Source organism: Clarias gariepinus, chromosome 12 (genome assembly GCF_024256425.1).
Source record: "Clarias gariepinus isolate MV-2021 ecotype Netherlands chromosome 12, CGAR_prim_01v2, whole genome shotgun sequence".
NCBI classification, from domain to species: domain Eukaryota; kingdom Metazoa; phylum Chordata; class Actinopteri; order Siluriformes; family Clariidae; genus Clarias; species Clarias gariepinus.
Window position 1 is genome coordinate 15,273,148 of NC_071111.1, and position 27,844 is coordinate 15,300,991.

The window sequence follows — 27,844 nt, forward strand, 5'->3', positions numbered from 1 at the left end:
TGGCTATTCATGATTGACAAGACTATAAAAATGCTAAACTAAGTACATGTGAAAATGTAAGACACTGTCAGTGTAAGTTAATTTAGCTAGTAAGTTAATTAAACTATATCTAGCTTATTATGCTAGTTTAGATCAAGCTCGATGATCATAAATGTTAATACAAGCCATAATAATTGATGGCTGTCGATGAAAGTGTTGCAATACAAGTTGAACTGGGCACTGTTTGATCTGCATTTTATTATTCAATGACACTGACAGACTTTTGAAAGAGATATTTTCAATTTAACTAAAGTGCAGACTCGGAGGAGGACTGCAGGATTTAGGGCACCATTTGGGTAACGGTCAGACTCAGCACTCATTTTGAGCTAGAGTTAGTCTATAATGCCTGTAACCATAGTGACAACCAGAGAGATTCTATTCTGAAATAGAGTACTGTAGAATTATGAAAATAGAGTAACATCTTCCTATATGATTTTCATATGGACCAGTTATTTTTATTCATTTTGATACCCGGATTTATCCTTCTTTTTCTTGTTTCTCTTGGATTTGTTGCTTGTTGGCTAATACATTTCAGTGCATCACGGTGTATCAGTGGCTCCTTTGTTTGTTTTTAACATATTTAAAACCTGAGGCCCTTGGTGTAACTAACTCTAAAGGGTGGTGATACATTTAAATATTATATAACTACTGCTAAGTACCTGAGGCTGCAGCCTGTAAATTATTCACTTCATGTAATGACTGCAATCTGAACAGCGAACTTCTCCTTTCGCCTGAGTGTCAAGACATTGGACCTCATCAATTTTATCAGAGCATCGTAACAGGCCTATTTTTATGACCATTATCATCATCATTATTTTAATCATCATCATTAAAATAAGTTTTTGTATCATCAGTCATACACATGTTAGTTTTGTCCTATTCTGACTGCCCTTTATTTCTGCTTAATTATTCCAAATGCCAAAGACAGGATTCACCCTATCATGTGGAGACACTTCCACTTTTGAGCCTTCGGAAGCCCCTTAAATGTCAGCCACAGCCGGTTTCTGTAACGAGGGCTCCCCCTCAGCCCAGGCTAAAATCGACCTAATTGCCTTACCCTGCTGAGATGAAGTACTAATTGGAATATCTTATCCTAATTAACCTTCTCAGATCCACATGTTATTTTTATCTCACGTTCGTGTGGTGTGTGTATCGCGGGGACAGAATAAAAATGTGAGTACCAGGGTCACCTGTTCTTCTTTCTCCCTAAACAACCGCTTATTTGTTGCTCATGATGTCATAGCTAAGTATTACCAGACCGATAGAGTTACTGGCATCTCTGTGTATAGAAGAGGGTCCAGTTACACCCCCACCAGCCCCCCACACACAGTGTTTTACCGAACTCCATGTAGGTGAAGTTTGTTATAAATGTTTCACTGAGCCTCAATAGAGATATGTTTGATAAAGTGACCTGTTACCTCCATTTGTAACTGTGATGTACATGCAAAATATTTTTTAACACATAATTAATCCCCTGGGGAAAACCTAAAGTGCACCCAACCAAAGCACTGCCCAGCATTGCAAAGACAGCTGGGACCCAGGTAATACCAGCTAGCATAAGGTTTACCAGAGGACACAGTTGATCAAGATCTAAAACAAAGAAGTGTGTCTGACAGTGGAGCATGACCAGTGGTACAAAGGGATATATTAGCAGTGTCTATGTCAAGGAAGGGATAGGGTTAAAAAAGTAAATAAAAGGAAAAAAAAACCAATGTTAAAAAAATAATGTTAGTGGTGTAAAAACATTTCTGTGTTATTTTTACAGAGGCATCCTGCTGTTTTTTTTTATTTTTTTTTTTAGAAAAACACATTTCAGTATATGATGGGGTAAAACAAACAGTATTAAAGTATAGGATGTTTATTGTTGACTTAGCGGCACTGTGGCATAGTGGTTAGCACTGTGACCTCGTACCTCAAGGGTCGAAGGGTAGATTATTGCCTTGAGTCTGTGTGTGTGTGGAGTTTGCATCTTCTCCCGGTGATTGGTGGGTTTCCTCTGGTACTCAGGGTAATCTCCCACATTTGAAAGACATGCAGATTAGGTTAATTGCTGTTCCCACATCGCCTCTTGTGTGCCCTGTGATGTATTGGCACCTTGCCTGGGGTATACCCCGCTTCATGCCCTAATCTCCTGGGATAGGCTTCAGGCCCCTGCGACCCTGTACACAGAATAGTGGTATAAAAGATAAATAAATGAAAATACAATATAGTAGACTTGATTATTTGACTTGAGATTGATAAAAAACGCAACTTTCTTGAAGCTTACAAAGCTTACTCTATGTGTTTCTCCCTCAGCATAAGGTCTATGGGCAGGGATTTGTCCGGCTACATGCCCCTTGGCCAGTACTAAGCAGAGAGGCAGAGTTTCTCAAGATCAAGGTGCCTACCAAAAAGGTGTGTAATTTCTAATCACTAGTTCTGGATCTATCTACCTACACAGGGCTTTATTTAATGCCAAACTAGAGTCTGGACCATATTGTCCAAAAATCTTTAGACCACCTTAATGATTGTACCAGAGCCAAGAACTCTCTATATATTTACAGTACATTTCTGTGGTTGTCTGAAAGGGAAAGTTTGTGAAGGGGACATGTTTGACATGTTTAGATAAATACCCAAGTCAATGACTGTAGATTAATTTTCCCTCATATCATGTTGTTTTATTGCACATGTTGCCCAGAGCTATGAGCTGAAAGAAGAAAAAGGTCTATCAGCAACTATGAGCACAGTGTGGAGGAAGCTGAACCAGCCATTCCAACCCAACATCCCTCATCTGCAGCATCAGAGCCGTACGAAGTTCCTCTCTCACAGCTTCTCCCGGGACAAGCTCCACCTGTAAGAAACCTTTGGGGATAATTGGTGGTGGTGGGGTGGGGGGTGTTGTTGAGGCAGAGCGGTATTTACTAAGATTTCTCCATGTGCCGAAGGCACCTTAGCATCTCAAAAACATAAACCCTGACTCATCCCTTTACCCACACCTGTCTTATTCCACGTCATTATACTTGTTTTGTTTCAGATACAACATCGAGTGCAAGGACACCTTCTTTGACAATGCCACAAGGAGTCGAATTGTGAGTTCTGTTTTCCTGTGGCTGAAAAGGTTTTCTTGGCTTATTTTAATGGAATGGCTGTAGTTAGCTGTCCTGATTGTTATGTGGAGCTGTTAGAATAATGTGGTTATTTACCAGAAGTCTGAGGTGGCCGCGTTCCCTGTGGACATATTACTAGGAGACAATTCCCCTATGGAGTTTTCAGGAACAAATTGCTTGTTTGTCTCTCCCCTTCTCTCTCTTGCTCTCTCACTCTCTCCCTTCCTCCCAGGTGTATGAAATCCTTAGACGCACTGCCTGCACACGGACCTGCCAAACCATGGGTTAGTAATTCAGTAAAGCCATAACCAGTCGTGGCATAATGTTGGAGGGGGTTGTTTAGAAAATCTAGGCCTGACATAAGAGTTGCAGTGAGCGCAGAGCTGGCAGAGCAGGTGCTGGAGAGGAATCCATATGCTCTCCTGGATCGGTCCGCTCGCCAGACGGACATTGCCACCAGCTACAATGGAATTGAGGCTAGCTAACAGAAGGGGTTGGGTTTAGGGTCTCTTACTTGCTTCTCCTCTGTCTCATCTACTGTCTAAACTGGGACAGTGAAGCAGGGTCTATGGGGGAAGTGGTGGTCCCTCTAGCTTGTTGCTAGGGAGCCATCTTTATAATTGAGGGCTAATAGTGAGAGTGTACATGTTGTTCCTCTGAGGACTGATTAATTACTTTGATTAAAGCTTGTGTTCTATATGTCAGCCCCCTTCCATTTTGAAATGCTAATGTGCTGCATGTACATGAAGCAGGGCACAATGTCCTGTCATGACAGTAAGATGATTACCCCTGAGGTAGTGTGTGATAATATAGTTGAGTTTTCTCCTTGCCTACAGGTATCACTACATTAATAGCTAAAGGGGTATATGACTCTGCTTTCCCTCTGCATGATGTAAGTTAATTCTATGATTTAAAAAAAAAAAACCTCTTTGTGTATATATGACCCATTTAGTTATTATTAAATGAAGCATAATGATATTCTGCTTTTAATATATTCAGTGTTATTCATGTGATGCTTTTATAATCGCATGCCTGTAGGGAGACTTCCACGACTCCAGGCAAGGAGAAGAGAAGAATGAGAGACAAGTGAGTAGCAATTTTACTGTATAAACTAATCAATCATGGTGTGATTTGTATTCATAAATTCTGAATTCTTCTAATTGTTTCAGCTATTACATGATGAATGGGCCAGATATGGAGCATTTTATAAATATCAGCCTGTAGATCTTATCAGGTACATGTATATTTTTATATATAACTTTGCATATTGCTCTTCACCTGATATTATGACTGCCTTTTGCTGCTTATATTCATGACCGTGATCCACACTTTTGGCCTACTTACTTCATCTTTTGCCCTCAGGAAATACTTTGGGGAAAAGATAGGCCTCTACTTTGCCTGGCTTGGCGTTTATACTCAGCTGTTGGCCTTGGCGTCTGTTGTAGGCATCATTGTGTTCCTCTATGGCTGTTTCACCATCGACTCAAATATTCCTAGGTATGGGACAGTCTGTGGCCAACAGGTATAAGGCTTGACGTATTTGGGTAAGAGGGTTATTCAGAGTTCAGGCCTGCTAATTTTAACCCTAGGTTTTTGTCAATTGTAGAATTATGGAGCAAAAAAGTTACTTGTGTCACTTGCAGTGTATCAAGCAGATATAAGTGTGCTCCAGGAGCAAAAAGCAAATTTATTTACATCGTTAGTCTTTAGTACATCTTAGTACATCAGATATAATTCTTAAACATTACATATTTGTGTGGAATGTTTTTAACAGAAAATTTCAAGTTTGAAAAGAATGTGATTTTATTAGTTTTATTTATAATGAAGATAGTTATCTGATATTAAACATTAAAATAAACAAATATTTTATTCATATAATCCACTCAATCATGTCACAATTGAAGACACAGTGTAGAACTCAAGTAGGTGCATTTGGACTGATATATCCATTGTCTGATTTGTTTTTCCAGTCTGGAGATGTGTGATGAAAAACGGAACTTCACTATGTGCCCTCTTTGTGACACTGCCTGTGAATTTTGGCAACTGAGCACAGCGTGTGGCACTGCCCGAGCCAGCCACCTCTTCGACAACCCAGCCACGGTCTTCTTTGCCATTTTCATGTCCCTCTGGGGTAGGCATCATCCTCTTCGTCCACCTTTTAACTTTATGTTCTTCCTCTCTTCTTCTTCTTCTTCTAACTTTATATTCCTCTTTCTAATATTTGTACTTTATTTCTTACCTTGTATTTTAAGGTAAGGCCAAACATAACATAGGTCCATTTTTTTTGTGTGCTGCCTTAGCATTCCCTCGCTCTGATGAATGTAAGACTCAGGTGAAAGGCTGTGGTAGTAAGCAGATCTGTTGGTGTGTCTCTATGGAGATGGAGATTGAAAAAAAAACTTGTGTGTGTACAGTATGTGTGGGAGATTAACAGTCTGGGTATAGTGTTACCTGTGTCTATCAGTGCCTGCGTGGGCTCAAGGCTCTATCATCAGCTTTTCTTGTACAGCTTTTGTAAAGGCCTTTTGTCTTTCATTGCTGCTTGTTGTGGCAACAGGGCAAACACATTATTTCTCATATGCAAGCACTTATCCTGAATTGGGCTTGGGAGGTGGTCAGATGGACTCTGTTTGTGTGTATGTACACTCATGCACCTGTATCACTGTTTACAGGCTTGCACCAATGAATATCTGCAGATGATGTCATTGACATTCACTCATGTTTTTTAGACTGATGGTAAACATTTCTTTACTTTTGAGCCAAGGTGAATAGGATGATACCTTATCCCGGATATTATTACAAATCTAGTTTAGAAAAGTTTGCTTGAGCTAATACAGACAGTACAAGAATAATAGAATATGTAAACAATCGATGTTACCATGTAATCTTCTCTTTCGTATGAGTTATGTAATATGTTTGGTTAGTCATCTCATCTCGTGTTTCTCCTTTTTTCCCTTTTCATATCTCTTTCTCTTCGCGTCATAAAGCGGTAATGTTTCTGGAACACTGGAAACGCAGGCAGAACAGTTTGAACTACAGCTGGAACATGACAGGAATGGAGGAAGAAGAGGTGTGTGTCTTAGACTCACAGTAAATATTAGTTTACATGATACAGTATAATAATGGCTATAGTGTTTACTGATTTAATTTTTCCACTTAGTCTTAAATTCAAATTTGAATTTAATCATTTATTCTAATACTTCCCTTTCCACTTTAAAAATGCACTCTTCCCTAAATCAGGAACGAGCAAAGGTTTGATTTTTTTTTTCTTTGGTAAACCCATCTTCCCCGAAGTTCTTCAAGTTTGGTGTGTTTCCTTTGGTTTGCAGTGGATTTGACCCGTTTGATTGATTTTAAAAGACTTCCAAACGAAGCCAATGAATCACGTACAGAATATGAGTTAAATATGATTGTTTGATTTTTCATCTGCAGGAGCATCCCAGACCTAAATATGAAACATTACTTCTTGAAAAGAAACAGAAGAAGAGGAGAAACAGAAAGAAGAACAAAAGTGAGGTGGGTAGTTTTCGTGTGGAATGCTGAAATCTTTACAGAAATAATCTATAATTTCCTTTGTTTTTTTTTTTATTCTTCTTCAGGATCTTAAACTATAAAAAACAATTTTAGTTGTTCCTTTGAATTATAACTGACTTTCAATAGCTGTCTTGCTTTTGCTTTGTACAGACTGTTACTGAAGAGTACAGCACTTGCAGTGTATATGTTTTCTCTGAAGTAATCAGAATGAAGAGTTAGTGGTAGAGGGCTGGTGCCAGACGCTGCAAGCCGCCAGCAAAACCCCCATGATGCACTGCTCTGGCTGCAGTCATTTGGCACCATAACATGAAAGGTTGGTGGACTGCTCCTGGTACTGCCACAGCAGAAGGAGTGGTATGGGAAAAAGGGAGAGATAGAGAGAGACAGTGTGATGTAGGTAGGAAGAGAAAGGTGAGCAAGCATTGGAGAGGAGGTGAGAGCGCAGCTTCTCTGTCCATGAGCAGTAGAGGTGTCTGGCTGGAGCTCCTAATCGCTAGTGTTTTTGGTGTTGTTACCTGTTAGTGTGTGATCCGTGGGCTCTGTCTGTTCCAGCCTCAGAAAAGTGTGGAGGAGAGCAGCGATCCAGGCAAGGACAAATGGAGACAGTGGTTGCTGTCTACCATGGCTGCAGGGAACCTGGTAAATGCTGATCTTTCTCTTTGTTTCTCGCCCACTGTAGTTCCTCTAGAGCAACGATCACTATTCCTGCTCCTGTCCAACAGAATTTAGCTCAGCCCTAATCCAAAAGATCTGATCCAGCCAATCTAGTAACCTTGTGCATTTCGATTAGGGTTGAATCAAAATTCTGTATGAAGGGTATTGCCTGATCACTGCTCTAGAGATTCTGCACCTGCTTTCATGCTTCTCTGTTCCTCGCTCTCTATATCTTTTTCAGTTTCTAGTTCTACAAGGTTTCACCTCTCCCCTTGTATACTTATGGCCTCTGGTCTTTCCTTTCTTGGTCGCTGGGCTCTGAATCTGCTTTTCTGCTGCTGCTTTGCTGTCAGTAGCTGATTTTGACCAGTCCTGGATCTGCCCTCTTTAGAATGATGCTAAAGCGGGCTCGATCTTTCATTTTTTCTTTGCCTTGGTTGCAAAAGTTTTAAGTTCAACTGAAGTCTAGGTGGGGCTTGGGAAGCATATTATTACTTTTAGTACTTAGTTGGGACGAGAGTAGTGTCATTCTTTGTGTGCTGTTTGGTTGGAGAGTATTTCATTACTTCTAATACTTAGCTAGTAACAGAGTGTTGTTTCAATGTGATATTTTCTTACTTTTTGTACAGTATGTAAATAGAAAATTAAAGTAGAATTTACTGCAGTGCTCTTAAGATAGTGGGAATTAACAAAATATAATCTCCAAGTAGCTTAACTCTAGGTAAGGTAAAAAATGAGCTACAATTTAGTGTAGTATTTAATACAAGATAGCTTTACTGCAGGATATACTGATATAATACTTAATATCGTCAATTATTTTGATCTCAAATCATTAATAAACCGAATGTTTTGTAATCGTTATGCTGTTTGTCACAATTCACATCAGGATTTCCAATATTAATATTTCCTACATATATGACTTTATGAAGCTAATTATTTTTTTATGTAAACATACGCAATGAAAATTACGCATAACACATATTCTGTGATGTTTATGTGTCACTAAGCATGTAAGAGGATTAGTTAAAGCCGTAAGGCCCAGGCCCACTCTGGGGCTACACTTTGACACTAGCTGTTCACAATAATGGCAATAATAATCTTATCCTAATCCATCTTCCACAATACAGTTGTTCCTGCTTCTGCAAGTCACAGAAAGAAATTTCCACAAATCTTATTTAGTCCAATGTTATATACTGTATATGGCCCTGCCATATGAGATAAAAAAAAAAGATAATCTGATATCTTTAAATACTTTAGATGTTTACTTTAAGAGATTGATTTTGACATTTTCAGCAAAGCTTAAAATCTACTGGTTACTTCAATTGAGTTTTTAAAGTTTAGAAACTGATTTTTAATGGGCATTTCAAAAATGAAGTTTACTAAGGAAGCAAAATACGCAAAACACTTGTCAATTAGTGCTATATCAATTATACTGTACTTAAATGTACAATATGCCTTGTGTCCGTGCCCTAACTCTGGAGGTGGCTTTCTCACTTGATTGTATGAATCATACTGTAGGTGTTTAGACAGAAGGATAATCTGTGTCTGAGGGCTTGTATGTATAAAGTATCTCAGAGAAAGCATATTCATAATGAATTGTTTAATGCCAAATTTACTCTGTCCATTTGCAGCAAGTCGATTCTAGGTCAGCCCTCATTTTTAAAGCGGTGTGATACCCGGGGGCCATGGTGTGCAAAGTAGACCCAACGTTTGACAACGTTAACTTCTGCTCAGGTTACTCCTATGTGGTATAGAGTTGCTTATCAGCTTCAACCAACTGTGTGTAAATCAATATATTTTACTGTACATACAGCACATTGCTGCTGCCAGCTTAAGGCTTCTTTTTCTTTTCAGCTAGTGCTTGATCCTGAGTCTTGTGTGTTGTGATCGGATGGCATGTTGACAGTGGAGTGAAGTTGATGTAATTCTGCCAAAATGCTTGAAATACAATATGAATCATTAGAAAAATTATCCATGTCAGTCAAGGGGTATTAATAGAATGGCACAGTTGTAAAAGGAATACAGGCTTGGAGTCTGTCAATCAAGCAAACGTATATGTGGGACAATTACAGGTTCAGAAATACTACTGTATCCTTTTTTTTAAATAAGGAGCATGAGGACAATAGTTTAAAATTGACACTCATAGTTCTCTACAGTATATTGTTTTTACTCCATGTGTGTGTGTATAGCATACAGTGGATATAATGTCTACACACAACTATCACTGCCTTAAGTGAGATAAGGCATGCTATTGCATTTAAGTGAAATGTTTTAGCGAAAAAAGGAAAGAAATACAACCCTAAAACAATTCTTGTAATGTAGTGCTACATGGTTTTCTGGTGAGACTTTTTCAATTTGTGCACATTCTGATTGACATTTTATACTGTACCACTCTACCTGGCTGCATGCACCAGATCTATCAAATTAAAAGGTGAGGGCATTCCACAGGCTTTTTACAAGATTTACATCTGGGCCATTAAAAACACAGATCTTCCTCTTTAGAAGACATTCTTTCATTTACTTCGATTTGTGCTTTGCTTTGGTATTGTTCTGAATGCTGAAAATGGTCTTTGCATTTTTTGTGGGAAAATACATTCTTGGGGGTGTCTGAACTAAGGAACAAGTGCTGTTGAACATATCATCATTAGAATTATGCCCCAAACTTTATATGTTCATCAGACGTCACATTGTGCCACATGGTTTGCCAAAATCTATGCAGGCTTGGATGTCTTTTCGGGTGAAAAATATTCTGTCTCCCCACCTTTATCCCAGACATAGTTGTCAGATGCAGGTAGTTACCAGTATGTTCCAGACATTCCTGCAACTCCTTTAATGTTACTCTATGTGTCCTGGCAGACATGGTGATAATTTTTCATCTTGTCCTTTTCTTAACTTTGAATGAACATCCTGTTCTTGGTAATGTCACAGTGTGCTCTATTTTTTTTTAAACTTGTTGATGAATGCCTTCCTGGTGTCCTATGGTGTATCTAGTTCTTTAGAAATTTGCCTCTCCTGCTCATTGGTTTTCAACAATGAGATCCAATACGTGCTTTGTAAGCTCTTTGTGGGTCATAAGTTTAGCAGTCAGGTGAAACCAAGAAGATGTCAGGAAAAGCCTAGGGAAACAATTCTGGTTGTTGCATAATTAATCTTGGCTTCGTATTTTACATGAAAACCTTTTCATTTCTGCTGTAGCTGTTGAGGAATAGTTTGTATTGCAGGGTGAAAAATGATTGGATAGATACTGATATTTAACAGTTTTATAATACATCTGAAATCTCTCTGTAGTACCATTCGATTAAGAATAAATGTGCTTTGCAATCATACATGGGGATCGCCAAAGTTGTTTGTGTGTGTGTGTGTAGGGGGTTTAGTTAGAGGGTCTGAAAAAAGGATATTAGCCTCATATGAGTGTTTTTTTATTTGTTTTTAATATGCTTTCTAAAAATTCTTTTTAAGTCTTAAAATCTACTTTAATCCTGCTTTTTCTAGATTGTTACGTACATACTCTGGCCAGCAGAGAGAGCTATGCTTCAACCTAGTGTTTGTATGGAAGCTTATGTGTATTTCTGTGCGTGTGTGAGAGAGAGAAGGGAGGAAGAGAGAGGGAGTGCCCTCTCAGCTGGACTGTCACAGCTCCACATGAGGCAGATCGCCGAACTCAGATTAAACCACAGTCCCTGCTTCATCGTCATGGCAACCCTGTGACATTCAAGCCCCTTTACATGAACACACATGGGGCTGTTCTGATCTGGTGTTTTTTTTTAAGCCTTATTACACCATTATGCCTACTCTTTAACGAGACACAACTAGTAGGGATGACCATGATAAAAATAATAATAGTTTCAGTAGGGTGACAAGCAAGCAAATGTGCTATTCACTTACAGACGGAAGCAGAAGTACATTCAGTATTAACAGCTAGCAGGAGGAAAGTGTTAATTTGCGTACAACCTCCTCCTCCTTAATTGTATGTGGTCATTTTTTAGGTATAAAATAAGAATTTATTGTTTTTCCTTGCTTCTTTGTTTTATATGTACAATAAATATGTATACTGTCCTCATCCTGTTTGTTGTTTAGACTATTGTTTTCTCATTATGTGAGTTTATTCACACTGCTGTGGAACCACAAATTGGCTATAAAACTTTGATGGCTTCTTCTTAAAAAATACAGACCATTTGGGTTTTTACAAGTCTAGTTAGTTCTTGGGCAAGAGTTCACAGAGTTTCAATGGAGTTTATCTTAATCATATTAAGGTCTGATCATTATGAAAGTATCTTAGCGGGAAGTCTGAGTCTTCCTGAGCATTATATAATTAAATTTGCCATTAATCTGTAAAGGTCATTGGCAACCTCGTTCGAACTGCTTATGGGAAAATGTGTGTTTTTGTGGTCTTGCACATGGAATGGGTGTATTGAGGTGAGCCATGACGTGGGTCTTTTGGCCTGAGCTGTTCGAAGGAATTATTGCATGTGTGCATGAAAGAGGGATTTAATCTCTCTGTACTTAACACCTAAAAGGCTCTACTGTATAAATTGAGAGGTTTGACCAGTGCATATTTTAGCTCTTACTGTATAACTATAATCATGTTTCTGCCACAATGTTCCTGACCCCTTCTAAACTAAACTACAGTTATGTGTCCCATATGGCTAACATGAGTATCATATATATTTTTGGTCTTCCCTTCTCTCTCTCTCTCTCTCTGAGTATGTAAATGTACTGTACATACATGCGTCTCCGCATGAGATGGCCTCAGAGGAGTTCTCCATCAGTGAGTTTGTCACTAATTTCTCAAAGTGTTTAACTTGGCTCTGTTGGAATGGTGTGTTTAATGTGGTCTGTCTCCACGCAGTAACTGACACCCAAGCAACTGTTCACATGGAACTTATTTTCAGCACTTTTCACATATATCATGAATATTAACATTCTGTGAAAAGCCTAGCACAAGCATAGCAATACATCTGCACAATTATCAGTGTAAAGCTCTCAGGGTCAGACACAATTCTTTTGAGAATGGAACAAGGTCTTCTAAGAGTAATAATAGGCAAAACCTTTTATACATATTTAATGTCATGTTACAGACATGTGCAAAAGCACAGGCTTGACTTGACTGTTTTATGTGACAGATACTGTAAGAATAAAAATTAAAGCTGAAGAACAGGGGCACACTCACGCTCCACTTTTTATCACAAATTTTGCAGATAGACCTTGCCAAGGGCTAGATAGTAAACAGACAACCCTGCCTTTTTAGTACTGACAGTGATTTTGCATCATACCGAAAAATTTTGGAAAATATTGGCATTTTTAGCATTTGTTCGTCACTCCTTTTTTGGAACAGATTAGAGCTATGAGCTAGAAATCTAGGCTGAGATAGCACTGGCTTACATCTTACATCAGCAAGCGATTCAGGCTTTATATGCAAGCGAAGTGTTGAATAAAATGTGTTTGAATGAATTGCAACAAATTTATGAGAGGAGTTCAAGACAAACTCGTGATGAAATTTCTCGTAAATGAGAGCATTTACTATTGACATTTACAGAAGACAGGGCATGGTGGTGTGACTCTTAGTTAGTAAGACATTTAAATGTTGTAAAAAAATTTAAAGGAGTTATTGCCACATCCTCTGTATTTTCCACATGTTTGGTTACGGGAGTTCCTAGGAGGACAGTTTTCAGCAGACAGTCCAATCATTGCTCTGGCATACTGAGAAACCTTTTTACCTTGTTAATATTTAAGCACTAGTAAGAAATAAATTAGTTTTTACTCTTGTACCTGTGTTTTGCACAATCAATCCGGTTTGACTTAAACAATCTCATATTTTGGTGTGTATTTTACATGGTTTATATTGTGTGCGCTTTACATGTATTTTGTATCTTCTTTAGTTTATAAAGTACTAATGCATTTATAATCATTGTATATTTATAGTGTATCTGGAGATGTCTAGCTCCATCTGGCCTTTCAAGGCAAAAAGTTTTTCTGCCGTTTAGTTTTAGTCAGCGAAGCTCCGTATATCCGGGGATCCTGGAAATACATCCTGACAATTAATGATGTTGCTGCCTAAAGATGGAGGACAAGCTTACCTGCTTCATCTTTCTCTCGGAATAGTGTGATCCACGTTTTGTCACTGAGAGCATGGGTGTGCTGAGAAGCAGCATGATCAGCAAGGTCACGTGTGACCCATGACTCTCCCTGTGGTTTGTCATTAATGGCTGGGCTGCATGACCTACATTCATTATTTTCCAAAACCCAAAAGCTATGGCATTCTGAAAGCTTCCCTCAAGTACATTCATCAATCTTTAGCAGCTTTGGCTGTCCCAGGTCTCAGACAGTGTGGTTTAGTCATGGTGTGTGCTTCTGTGTGCTAGGTGGTGCTGTTGCTCTTTTAATGAGCTTAATTAAATCTGGGAGAGGCTACCAGGCCAAACTACTAGAGATCCCTTACCTGCTCAATTGGATGAATGTTAACCATCGAATATATTTGTACCCAATACAAAATAATTTTGGTACTTTTATAGCGGTCATATTAGGGAATGGGAAGATTCAGTGGTGTGTGCATTTCACCAAGTTTTGCATTACATTGTGTTGATGTTTTGTGACATTTTGTTCTGGCTCCAGCCACAAAATTGGGTGAATAAGGAGACTCTTCATGTTTGTTTATATATTGCTACTTTTGTCTACATCAGCTTAATATGATGCGTAAGGATGTGATAAGGGTAGTTTTTCTTGGCGTATTTGCTTTGACTTAGCTGTATATGGTTTTATGGTTATACGATAAAGGGTAACTCCACAAGCAGTGGAAACATTTCAAGTGCTTCAAAGTGTTTTTGGTGAATTCAAAGACATGATCCTTAGGAGATGCTTGTGATATGATTTATGCACTGAATGGTTTAGGTTGTAAACCAAGTTATAGTTTTGTTGAACCATTGTAGTACAACGTTGAAAGCCACTGTAAATGCCACAGACATTTGAATAAACTATGAAGAGAAGGAAGTGTACACCCACAACACAGGCACATACAAAGGGGCATATATTTATTTAATCCTCCAATTCTCTTCTTCTTCTCTGTCTTTTTCTCTCTCTCTCTGTCTCACAGCCTGGAGATGAGAAACTTACATGGAAGGATAGGTTGCCTGGCTATTTTATTAACGTCTCCTCTATTTTACTAATGGTGAGTAGTGCTACTTTAAAAACAAATTTGTTACAAGCAGGTAATAAACTGCAAATATGCTTTACAATTAAGGTTTAACCTCATATCACAGTATCTTTCTAATTTATGTCTTTCTGGTTGTTATTGTTTTTCTTTTTATGGGCTGCTTTCTTTTAATCTATTCACTTTCCTCTTGCTCTGTAGTTTGGTGTAACTTTTGCTGCTGTGTTTGCGGTGATTATGTACCGCATCACCGTCTCCGCCTCACTAGCCAAGAGTACAGACCCCCAGATCAAATCGAGTGTGCGGGTGACTGTCACAGCCACAGCGGTCATCATTAACCTAGTTGTCATCCTTATCCTGGATGAGATCTATGGCTCTGTGGCTGGCTGGCTTACAGAGCTGGGTGAGATTTATTTTACACTGCATACTGTACGGTTACATGCATTTGGACCGAGTTGCATGGTCCTGTGATAATACTGCTTACTGTCAGTCAATATTATTCTCTAATGAAATATTTTGTAGAAAGTTGAAATTATTTACTAATTTAGGAGACCTTTTGATTTGAATAGTTTCATTAAAATGAATGTAAAATAGTGCCCTTTCCTTCTTAATTTTGTATCAACCTCACTGTAGTCCAGAGAGTAATCTCTAATGTAGATAAAAGTGATGCTGGGACACTTGATACACAAAATCCCCAAATAACTTTTAAAAATACCATTTTCCGATGTATTTGCAGAGATTCCAAAGACCGAGACCGGCTTTGAGGAGCGTCTCATTCTGAAGGCCTTCCTCCTTAAGTTTATGAATGCTTACGCTCCCATTTTCTATGTAGCCTTCTTTAAAGGAAGGTAAGTAACCATCTTTATCCTTAAGCTTTAGATTTTGTTTGTGCCTGGTTGCTGTTAAAGTAAACTGTACTTCCGGTAAGAAATATTAGGTAGGTTTATTAGATAGATTAAGGAGAATATGTAAAAGACAAGTGAATACTACAAGAGATTTTTTTCTGAGGCTATATTGAGGCAATATTGCTCTTGTGAAGGATTGTGTAAAGGACAATGTTTTACAACAAAACTTATTTTATGAAAAAGGATGTTGGAAGAGAAATTGCATTCAGTTTAAATTTTTTTTTAATCCCTACCAACAGGTTTGCAGGCCGACCAGGAGATTACGTTTATGTTTTCAACCGATACCGCATGGAAGAGGTAAGTTATAAAGTGTCCCTGTGTGATTATTTACACCTGTTATTCTGCTATCACTGCTATAACCCAGTAATAACTGTATTTGCTACTGTAGTTATTACAACCATTTTGGAAGGCATTTCAATTTCTGTCTCTTTCTCATTTTTTTCTTTCCCAGTGTGCCCCTGGTGGTTGTCTTATTGAGTTATGTATTCAGCTCAGCATCATCATGTTGGGAAAACAGCTCATTCAGAACAATATCTTTGAGATTGGCATCCCGTAAGTAATCAGACAGTTCACTACAGTATATCTCCCTGTGTAAAGCATGCTCAGTCGTGCCTTATCTCTGTATAACCTGAAAGATACAATATCTTCAACTTGGTTAAAGAATTTAACATATTATCAGATCTGTCCCTAGGGCTTTTTTTCTCTTATTTCAGCATGGGAAATCTCTATATTGAAGTTACAGTTTTTCCTATAAAGGATTTAGAATACTTGGACAGGATAATAAACTAGGACACAATTTCCCCAAAGCACCAAAAGGACCTGTAGACATGCATTTCCATTTACTGAAAATCCCTGTTTAGCCTAGATTTCCCTCATCGTCCTTTAAAGGAGCACATACTCACGTCTCTTCATCCTTGTCTTAGTTTTTCTCTCTCATTCATTAGAATAGTGTTCATCCACCACTGCTAAGATATACAGTAGGTATTTACTTGTGGTGTCCTGTCTGTATTTGCTTTCTTGAACCAGTGTGTTTTACCCAGTGCAAGGTGTTTGTATTGTCTATGTCTCCTCCATGTTTTCCATTTATTTTAATTAACGTGACATGCTAGCTTTCAGGCCAATCCACAGCCCTTGTTCTTTGTTGGGTTTACGGTAAATGCTAGCGTCTCTGGGGTTTTGTTTTCCCATGGCTCAGTTTACATCTGCCCTGGCGTGCATTTCTAAAACGGCTGTTTATGGTAACAGGCCTATGTCTTGTACCTACAACTGTGAATACATCAATCATTCATTGGCACCGACACTACTACCTGCCTTTTGTTTGTGTGGTTGTCTGTCTGTGTGTGGAGAGACAGTTAACACAGTAGGTATGAACATGTACAAACACAGCATAAACACAACTATAGGCTGTGAAGTATATACATAACAGGTTTGAAGCTGTTGGTTTTTCTCTATGGGTTTTTCAAGTGTCTATTTGACAGAGGAAGCACATATGTGAGGCAGGCTGCAAAACATCTTCTGAAGTCACAAGAGCGGGAGTCTGAAATACAACCAAAAATGTTTTTTACAGTACTTTGATATTTTTATATTAAGGGATGCAAATATATCATATTTATTTATTATTTTTATTATATTATACAACCTGCTGCATGTCCTCTTGGGCCTTTCTCTTTTCCTCCTGTCCACAGCTCCATCTCTAACTTTGTCGTGATGTACCCCTCATCTCTCCTCTGCACATGCCCAAACCATCTTAATCTGGTCTCTCTAACTTTGTCCCCGAACTTTCCTACCTCCATTCTCTCTCTTATATACTCATTCCTAATCCTGTACATTATTTGTTACTCCCGAAGCAAATCTTCAGCTCTGCCAGCTCCAGCTCTACTCCTTGTCTGTCACCAGCAACAATGTCCAAACTCTACAACATTACTATTCTCACTACCGTCCTGAAAAACATTCCCTTTTATTCTTCCATTATATCAAAACTAAATAAATTGTCTGCAATGCTTCTGTGCCGCCACCACCACCATCATCATCATCATAAAACTAGAGAAAACTTTAAATGATGTACAAAATGTCAAACTTTAACCATGTGAAGGGTTTTGCAGGCCACCACACAAAAGCATCCAGTATTGTTTATTGAACTTGATCTCAAGTTGACCAGCATGAGACACTGCTTCACTGCTTTCCAGTTTATTATCCACATTTATGCACTTGTTATCATTTTCTATTAAACCATCTTTCTATTAACTTAGCTTGTTTAAGAATGCAGTTGACGAGAGTGAAGTCCTTGGAAAGGCCTGGTAGAAGAAAATGTGGGTGACTTTAAACTGATTCTCCTGCTCTGCTCTATAAATACCCAAATTCGTTACTGGAGAAAGGACAGAGCTGAAGTGCCTGGTGCAAACGTTCCGTGATGGAGGCCAGAGGGGACAGGAGGACTCAATATCCCACAATTCCCTCAACACACAGACCTGACCTACTTTGTAGTTCTGATCTCCAAACAGCTTGCTCTACTCCCTGTCTTACCATATTATATCATACAAATGGTATATGAAAGTGTTCTCCAATATTTAGAACCAGTGTCCATTACAGAACATGTTGTTGCATCCAAGGCAGCGTGTGTGTGTGTGTGTGTGTTTGTGTCTGTGTGTTTTTGTTCTAAATGCATCTCAACAGCTGGTAAATGGGAGCTTTAGCACGGCAGGAGAAAGGCACTTCTAATACAGAGACATTAAAAAGTAATGTCCTGGGAAAGGGCTGTATTTTGGGGGTATAAATAATACATCAGCTGCGTTTAACGGATTTTATTGAAGACATTAATAGGCAGAGATATGGACCACATGGCCCATTTTATTGTCTATATTTGGCTTTTAGAGTCAGCAAGAGGCACACGAACTCTTTCTCGCTTTTCCTTTTTACTGTACTCTTATTCTCTCTCCATGGCAACTTGCTAAATATTAGGGATGACTTTCTACACACAGGCCAAGGTTATTGTTTATCTAAAAGGGCTGAATTATTTTAATTTAATTATCTGAACACCATAGTGTTTGTAATTAAAAATGGCACTAAACATATCTCTAATATAGATCTAATTTATCTAATAATAAAAAAGATACAAACAATAGAATATTACTGAAATTACATGGGATGTTCAAGTCAAACCAGGATATTTGATGAAATTTCTCATGAATGAAAAAAAAACTGATTTAAAACTGATAAAACTGATTTAAATTTAAAGTCATTGATGAAACTCTTGGCTGCAGTAAAACATTTGAATGTTGCAAACATTTTTAAAAAGCCTGTACAGCCATGAATAACTGAGATGGCTTAAAGCACACCATAATCATTCACATGAACTTTCAGCAAGTGGAATGCTCTCAGGAAAAAAAATGGCCTGGCTCGATCACTAAAGGCATTCTGTTTTTTCAGGATAATTCATGACCTCATACTGCCTAACGCAACACCTGCACGTTACAGAAATGGTGGATGGGAGGTATTGCCACATCCGCTGTATAGTTCTTGCTCCAAGCCATTTCCACATTTTTGGGCCATTGAAGGAATTCCGGCGAGGCCATGTTTTAGCAGTGACAATGATGTAAAGCAGGCAGTCCAATCATTTCTCCGGCATACTTAAATTTTTTTTTTTATCTTGATTGCATCCAAGCACTAGTGAAATACTGGGATGTTTTCTATTTCTACCCTACCACTATGCCACAGGAGAAACTAAAAAAAAGATGTGAAGTGAAAGAAAAAAATTTTTAATTTAAGAAATTGAAAAATTAAAATTATTTTATAGCACAATTTATAGCAATAGCATTTTTTTAAAACTTTTTTTTTGTTGTGGTTTATGACAAAAACATACAAAAAAAAGTGGTTAGCGTGCCTCCAATTTGTATCATGTAACAAAAGGCTTCATACTTGACTCATACCTGAATCGAATAAATATAAAATACTTTTATTTGCGTTACTTTTTTGTCCCATGTTCCCAGTCCCAACACTGTTATCAAGCAGATAAATAGAAATAAAAAATAATAAAGAATAGCATCCTATCACATATTCTCTTTGACCTTTACCAAACATTTGAATATGACAATAATGTAGAGCATTTTAAACTGTTTTTGCGCAAAATGAAAGCAGGTAAGCTTTCTAAAGGTGGTAGGTAAAGATAAGGGTTACATCTAAAAAAAAATAAAAAAAACTTTATCTGTTTTAAATGCTCATTATGATTATCATAATGTGTAACAGATCTGTATGTAATGACTTTGTTTTGGGAATTTATATCAGTGTAAAATTTCATTGGCTATAACACCTTTTAAAAAATTACTGTAAAAGTTGCCTATCCTGATCCTAATCATCTGGAATTGTCATAGACAGGAAACTATTTATTGGTTTTCAGCACCATCCGGAAAACTTCCCTTAGTAATTATTGGATTAGGAGTGAATTTTAAATTATTATTATTACTTCCATTTTTAACACAGTAAAATAGATCCAAAAATTGTTTTGAGCATGGGAACTTTTTTATGAGTAGAATGGCATGAGATTGCATGCTGAGACTAAGACATACTTTCTGGAACATTATTAGGTTGGAATTGGTCCTATTTACTCAGGTTGTAACTTTTACTGCAGAGTAAATGTTTATGAGTGAAAAGTGAGGAGCCCGGGAAACATGCAGAATGCCATACTTCATTTTCATTCATGGGGAACCACAAGTAGCAACACTTTGGAGCCTAAAAGTCAGTAAATAACTTACCTTTATTAAAAGGTAATACGTTTAATGTTAGTGTGCTCTAACATGCTACTACTGCGTCAGTGTCTTGTGTGCTTGGCTGATTGGCCAGAGCTGTGAAACATCTGAGGATTTATGCCACACAGCTTTCATTCGTTCATTTTTCAAAGCTAAGGGAAAAACGCATCCATGCTATTTATTTATACGCAATTTCCTAAAAACCATTAGTGCTAAGCTTTTGTGCTTTTGATGTTTGGTGTCCAACTGATCAAAAAAAGTTTTGCATTTATTTTATAGAACTTAAAGTCAAAGGGATAAAAAATATATATAAAAGCATGCATATATAATAGCAACAATGTGTATCTTCCAGATGCCACTTTCATATATTATTAATTAATATGTGCGCTTTTGTTCTTTGTACTTTCTTCAGGAAGCTGAAGAAGCTGTTCCGCTCCCTAAAGGAAAAAAAGCGAGCTCCAGAAGTACATGTGGAACAGACAAGTCGTATTCTGCGCCAGTGGCATTTGGACTACGACCTAGAGCCGTTTGAGGGTCTCACACCTGAGTACATGGAAATGAGTGAGTGACCTTCTTCCAGCCTCAAAGTGTCAGAAATGCTCATCACTTTAAGCCTCTTTAATGTTTTTGGTTGTCATTTACTGGTGGTCCTCTCTGACTGTAGAGTTTAAATCACTTGGATTTGTTTGCATGCTGGGTTAGAGCATGCAAGTCCTGCATTTGTCTTTTGGTCATGTTAACAAACAGCGTTTCCATTAGCGAGTGTGCTGTGTATAATTCATGAGTGAATCATTCCTTATGTTGTTGTTATTGAACATGTGTGTGTTTAGCATATCTTATACAATCAGCATTATAAAAGGAAAATACATGTAGAGATTTATTCTTAATTTTGCATGTCGTGTAATACATTCTAGCTCAACAGGTGATACAGGTATTGTACATACTGTATTTTTTATTTTATTTTCAACTAATACAATTCATGTTGTTATTATAGACTTTAAAAAAAAACTTCCCAACCCGTCAGGCCATTGAATAAGCAATTAACTGTTATTTCTGTTATAACTGATTGTTTTCTACTGGAACTTTAAATTTCAAAGGAAAGGGCTTATCTAGTGCACTTGAATTCAGCTTGCTTTACATTCATGCATTTTCTTTAAAGAGATTATTTTCTTAATTTTTAATCTCAGTTGTACTATATCTGAGAGAAAGAGAAATGCATAAGGCATGTTGATTGAAAAATGCAGTTTAGACACTTTGATAGGCACTCAATACTCACAGGCCTAAATGAGTATAGCATCTCAGTTTTGTCCTCAAGCAGTCCTCCAGTCCTCTAGTAAATTCTATTTCCCACAAAGGTTGTGTTCCATGTTAGTGTGAGATGACAAAAGAGCAGTCTTGTTTTCTGTACGAAGTTATAGGCTATAATTATTTATAAGTATAGATTATTGGATTATGTGCAATGACTTATCTGGAATCGTCACCTAATCACTTTCTGCGGGTTCTCATAAATTTGAGATGCTTAGTTAAGCAAATATGTGACCCATCATGTCAAGTCAGTTCTATGACAAACAGTGTGCATCGTATCAAAATTTCAGCAAAAATCGGTTGATAAATACTTTATCTTCCTGATTTCTGAACAGAATTGGGAATGTTTGAAGAATGTTCAGGACTGTTTTAATTTTAAACATTATTTTAAAGCAATTAGCACTTCAATAAACAATATCAAAGTTGTTTACTCTAGTTGTAATAGAAAAACATGCATTTTCTGGCTATAAAACTGTGCTGCTGGTTACATTATTTTTTTAGGATAGCAGGGAAACCCTGGTGTAAATGTGAGGCTGAGATTTTTTTTCTTTCTTACTACACCAGAGAATTCCTATTTTAATATTTTAAAAAATAGGATTCTGATGGATTTTTTCAAGCAGCTCCCATACCAGCCATATTTCAGCAAGCAGGCATGATATAATAATTAAATTATAATAAAAATTGAGCTTATTGTACGAGGAATCTGAAGATTTACATCTCAAATCACCCAAAATGTGACTTAATATATGATTTGATGTTGTGGGTCACATATATTGATAGAACAATAACTAGCTTAAGGCAATCTAAACAAAGACTCTTTCAAAGAATGCTGGATCGAAGTTTTGCTCAAAATGTATTCCAGTTTAGATTTCAGGTCTAATTGATTTTTGTAATAAGTAATAATAAAATATACATAACAAAAAATATTGTTATTACACAACATTTTATATTGCCGTACATGTATTTGATAAATGTTAAAAACCAAGGCATACAGACTCTACTGCTGCACTCTAGTGTTATTCTTTACATTTTCAAGTCTTTCTCTCGTACACCAGATCCTGTGCATAAATGGAGTAAGATCTGTGATGAGTTAGGCAGATGTTTTCTGGTGGATAGGGAACATTTTGATGTAGTAAGGACACAGAAAGGGCGGGGAAGCTATAGCTGAGCAACACTTAAGGAATGCCAGGTAATATAAATGTGTAATTGCTATAGTTTGACAGACTGTATTTCATATTTCAGTCCATGATAGATGTAGTTATGGGAATGGGAGGTTTTGAATTCTCATATAGTCGAGAGTTTAAGACACTTATGAAGCTTGAAAGCCAAAGAAAGGTCATGCTGATTAACACAGGATTGCATTAAATACACCACTGTTCTATGTGTTTAACACATTTGTTTTTTCAGCTTTAATAACTACTTTGTCTTTGGTCAGGGTTGCTGTGGAATAACTGACTTATTTTTTTTAAATAAATTATTAATTATTAATTTATGAATTAATTATCTATTTAATATATATGCTGTGGTAACAATATAAATAAAGTGAGGAGTTGGTAGGATTAATTAATTTGTCACTATTCCTTAAAACAAAATTTCTTGAAACAAACACAAAACATCGCAAATATATTAAGCTATTAAACAAAAGAGTTAGTTTTGTGCGCGCGCTCTCTCCCTCTTAAAAGCAAATGGGAATAGATAGTATTGTGGCGTGGGCGGGGTTTTGCACTAGTAACCATCATGCTTTGCGGGAGGGGTTGTTAGGTGTTCACCCTGTCGGGGAAAGGTGTTTGGGTTAGTGGCTTTGGCCAGGGTGTGTGTGTGAGAGTTAGAAGTGTGTCTTTATTAATGTTGATGTGTCGTGTATGCTATTTCGTGCCATTGTTAATTAAATTACTCCCAGCCATTTGCATTTGGCAGCAAGGAAGCTCACTCGTCTCTCCACCATCCTTTCCCGGCGATAAAAACGCTACAGTATTTTAGAACAATGGTGAACATTTTTCCTGCCCTATTTTAAGTATTATTATTTTTTTTTTTTACAAAGTAGCTACTAACTTAGTACTGTAGTTACTTACCTACAGGAGCTAGTAGCTACTAACATTATCTACTTATAGGGGGAAAAATCACTGCCAACCATGCTCCTGGACATCTGTTTATGTAAAAGTGTCTGAGATGAGGATGGGCACTTAAATGAGGATTATTTGACCATTCTAAGAAAGTGGGTTCTGTCTCCTGCTTCATTGATTGTTCTGTCATACTGTGAGTTCAGCTGGCAGATTTGGGCTTATGCTCTGATGCATGACTGCGAAACTGATGATGACTGAAGTTCAAATTACTCTCTAGATGAATTAATAGCTTCATCTGCAACACTCCTGGCTGAGCTGAATTCAGAAAGTAGCAGCTAAAAGAAATGTACCTTCGATGCACACCACCCTTAGTAAGCAGTTGACGCTTTTGCAAGTGATCTAATAGACACCTTGCTTTTTTTTGGCAATGAGTCATCTGGGCCAGGTTACAGGAATACTGGCTGCCAAGTTGGAATCTTCCTCACTGCCTGGGCTATGTAAATTAGCCCCATGCAACCTTGTGAAATGAACCTGCCTGGGTGCTTCATTGAGGCTGCTTTTAATGTAGCCCTGAACGTTAGGTTGCAGGTTTCAGAATCATAAAAGCCTAGTGTCCATGTGGTGCTTTAAAAGAACACCACACCCTCTCTGCACTTTCCAGATGCCTGGAGGGATGCATATTCAGGCTCCTGCTTAAGTATTTGAGTGTCCAAATACCTTTCAAGGTTGGGTCTAGACTAAACCCCCAACTACTAAAGAATTCAGGAGAACTTGCAACTAATTGCTGGGGGCTGGGGATCTTCTTTCCGAAAACATCCCAGAAAGTCATGACTACAGTGTTGCAAGGATACAAACTTCAGTTCTATCAGCAGTCACCAAAGGTTTTCTGATGGCCCATGGCATCAAGACACTCCATACAGTATGTTTGCATGCATGTACTGTAATTTCCCTGATAAATAAATTAACCTGAAACTTCCAGAATATAGATAGCCATGAAAATTCCTTGTAGCCAAATCTAGAATTTTTGACCCTGAATCATGTCACCTTGCAGCTTTTGAGTCTCATGTGGTCCTGTGCATGTGCTTAGTTGCATACTTTCTGCTAAGGAAGATAACTAACCCCTAAAAGAACCCCTGTCTAAACATAAATTCAAGCAGTTGAGTGGATGACTATGACCTGGAGCATCTCAACATCATAGGCATTAATTAAAATAAGTGACAAAATCAGTACCACCTGTACAGATTTCATGACGTATCACCACACAATCGAGTACAAGATTTACAAGATGACATAACCTCTCTCAAGGGGAGGGCATCTGTATTCATCTGTAAATGTTTTTCGTGGCTGTCCTACAAAAAATAGTGTTGTTCAAGACATTGTTGGCAGCTTTTTAATGTGTTATGACCCCGTTTAAAAAGGTCAAATAAAATATGTAGTTAGAACTTTGGGTATATGAACCCTGTATAACCTTCAGGTCATTTAAAACATGTGAGAGGTCACTGACAATTTTTTTTTATGTTTGTGAAATTTGTTATGAATAGTGTGTTATAAATCATTGCAGGAATAGCTTAGCCTAGTGCTTGCTGTAAAAATCATGATGAACTGTTTTTATGGCCACCGCGCGAAACCGCATAGGTGAGATAGGGGTAATAGTCAATAACAGATTATGGGCCAAACTTCGCTAAATCATGAAGGTAAAACAATTATAAAGATCTTGACTAAAACAACATGCATGAGAAATCACAAAGGAGTTTTCTGCAGTGGAAAAGTGCTCTAACTATCAGAAAGTAACGCTGTAATTTAACTGACTACTTTTTAATGACAATAATTTTGTAATGTAATTAGTTACTTTAAAAAGCAACGTCCCCCAACACTGGTCATAAGGAATTAAAAGTACTGTATTTGGGCCCCAGTACACAAGTCTCTCATTCTAAAGCGAGATTTAGGGAATGATATGGAATCACAAGCAAGTTGCCAAGAGGCAAGTTTCACTAGTTACATAGCAAGTAGAAGCTTGTATGATTATGAGTGAACATCTCTTTTATCTAGGTTAAGTACAATTTACTCTTATGCTGAAATCCATATTTTTTCAAAACCATATGTGATTTAGAGGTAAACAATTGTTAACAAAGGTCAAATTCATCTAATGTTTGTAGCTTTAATTAAGGCAAACTATGGCCATTTCTGTTAATACTGCCTTAGCTATTGATTCTTCCTGCTTTGTCGGCAGGCTGCTGTCTGACTCACCTCTGACTATCAGCCAGGAGGTTCCCAGTTGTTTACTTGTTAACACAAGTACACTTTTTACAGGTTTTAAAACCAAGCCATATTCTAATCATGAGGCAGCACAATTAAAACAAGAGAGACTTTTGTAAGACTTTTGTAACACTGGAGAAAAATCAATAATGTCCCTAAGGTTTCTTCCCTAATAACTAAGGCCAAGATAGAAATCAGTACTTCGGTAATATACAAAACAGGTTATGTTTTTAAAACATATAATTCTGGTAACTAAGGCCTTTGGATTTTTAATCAGTCCAGGTACACATAATCTAACATTGTAATAAAAAAAATGTTAGTTCGTGTTTTTAGCTGCACTGCATGCACATCATTCAGGCAGATGCATGATGATAATGAGCTCAAGACCATCTATTTGTTTGTGTTTATTCTTTCCTTTCTGCAGTCATCCAGTTTGGCTTCGTCTCCCTCTTTGTGGCCTCTTTTCCTCTGGCTCCTCTTTTTGCTCTTTTAAACAACGTCATTGAGATCCGACTGGATGCTAAGAAGTTTGCCACTGAGCTACGCAGACCAGATGCCGTGAGAGCACAAGATATCGGTACGAGACTACATCTATATGTACTGCTTTATATCTAGAAAATAGATCATATGTGCTGAGGTTTATGCACATTTGTGACAGCTCTTGTAATTTGATGTTATTCATGTCTTGTTCTAGGAATATGGTACAACATACTAAATGGCATGGGCAAGTTTTCAGTACTGATCAATGTAAGTGGGCCCATTTCTTAGTTTTAGCTCCTCTGTACAATTACATAAACACTTAACTACACTATTTATGTGGTTCTGCCCAAAAAAGATCTATGCGTGTAAGAGAGGTGACAGGACAAACCACTCTGAAGTCACTGCAAAGAAAGTTCTTTTCTTTCCATATAAAATCTTACACTTCTTATGGTATTCAGTACACATTGCACACCAGATTGACCTAGCGAACTTCTCTGACATTTTCACAAAACAGTGCATGTCCGGTCAATATTAAAGTATGTCTGTCCAAGCATTCTCACTGTGCTGGTGTGTTATGTTGTTAAAAATTTTACCTGTCAGCAACCACAGGGTCCTACTGTAACTGCATACCATGTGAGTTATAGCTGAGATTCTATTATAAAATAGTTTGGTATATTAGTATTAAATTACATGTGTTCTTGCTTTGTATAATGTTATACTCTGGTTTCACACTAAATCTTATATAGGTGTGTATAATCTGTTCCTACAGTTAATGTACTGTATTAAGTTAATAAGTCTACCTTGGACAAACTGTATTAATTTCTATTCATCTGCCTAAAAAGCATTTTTTAAATGCAACTTTTCCATGAAAAAATGATTTTTGAATTATAATGAGGAGCAAAATTAATAAGATGGAATTCAGGTTAGAGTGGTAAATACAGTTGACTTGCTTTTCCTTAAGAGATTTGAAAGCCATTACTAGCAGAAACAGCAGTCTATGTCTGTCTAGTTCTGCCAGTCATTTGATAGACTGCCAAATTTAAAGTCTAATTTCCTACCTCATTGTGTACAATTCCCCACAAATGTCACAAAAAGACAAAGAAAGATTGCTTTATATAATAATTATTTTATTTTGTACACCAATAAAAATCACAAAGAAAAATAAAATTAAATATTTTTCACTCATAAATATTTTTTCTCTACACTGTTGACTGTTTTGTTGACAGTGCCTACTTTTTGTCTTTTCCTACAGACAAAATAATGCTCTAAAAATGTAAACATTTCCTTTTTTTTAGGCTTTTGTCATCTCCTTTACATCAGACTTCATCCCACGACTGGTTTATCAGTACTTGTACAGTCCGACTAGCACCATGGATGGCTTCATCGATCATACATTATCTTACTTCAATGTCAGTGATTTTAAAGGCACAGCACCTATTGTCTCCGGTATCACAGTTTGCCGGTAAGCCCCCACCCCTGCTGTTTATACTTTGTTTAAAACTGAAAGTATGGTTTCTTAATACAGTGGCTACTGCTTTTACGTTAGCAGGTGGACATAGTAGGTACATTTTTGAGGTGATTGGTACCAAATAAAAAGTAGGTATGCAAAGCATATAAGAAAGTAATGCTGGAG

The 27,844-nt window shown here is 37.4% G+C and overlaps 1 protein-coding gene across 1 annotated transcript in view; it reads left to right on the forward strand.

Annotated features, from left to right (window-relative positions):
• Nucleotides 1–27,844, forward strand: part of ano2b (anoctamin 2b) — a 36,247-nt gene that overhangs the window by 3,131 nt on the left and 5,272 nt on the right. The window contains exons 3-22 of the mRNA XM_053508515.1: nt 2,335–2,433; nt 2,717–2,871; nt 3,053–3,107; nt 3,358–3,409; nt 3,962–4,017; nt 4,164–4,211; nt 4,295–4,359; nt 4,488–4,622; nt 5,096–5,256; nt 6,113–6,195; nt 6,558–6,641; nt 14,404–14,478; nt 14,662–14,863; nt 15,197–15,308; nt 15,605–15,662; nt 15,817–15,917; nt 20,520–20,668; nt 26,156–26,308; nt 26,426–26,478; nt 27,507–27,673. Coding sequence (XP_053364490.1) covers nt 2,335–2,433; nt 2,717–2,871; nt 3,053–3,107; nt 3,358–3,409; nt 3,962–4,017; nt 4,164–4,211; nt 4,295–4,359; nt 4,488–4,622; nt 5,096–5,256; nt 6,113–6,195; nt 6,558–6,641; nt 14,404–14,478; nt 14,662–14,863; nt 15,197–15,308; nt 15,605–15,662; nt 15,817–15,917; nt 20,520–20,668; nt 26,156–26,308; nt 26,426–26,478; nt 27,507–27,673 — 2,063 coding nt within the window. The remainder of the gene's footprint in view (nt 1–2,334; nt 2,434–2,716; nt 2,872–3,052; nt 3,108–3,357; nt 3,410–3,961; nt 4,018–4,163; nt 4,212–4,294; nt 4,360–4,487; nt 4,623–5,095; nt 5,257–6,112; nt 6,196–6,557; nt 6,642–14,403; nt 14,479–14,661; nt 14,864–15,196; nt 15,309–15,604; nt 15,663–15,816; nt 15,918–20,519; nt 20,669–26,155; nt 26,309–26,425; nt 26,479–27,506; nt 27,674–27,844) is intronic.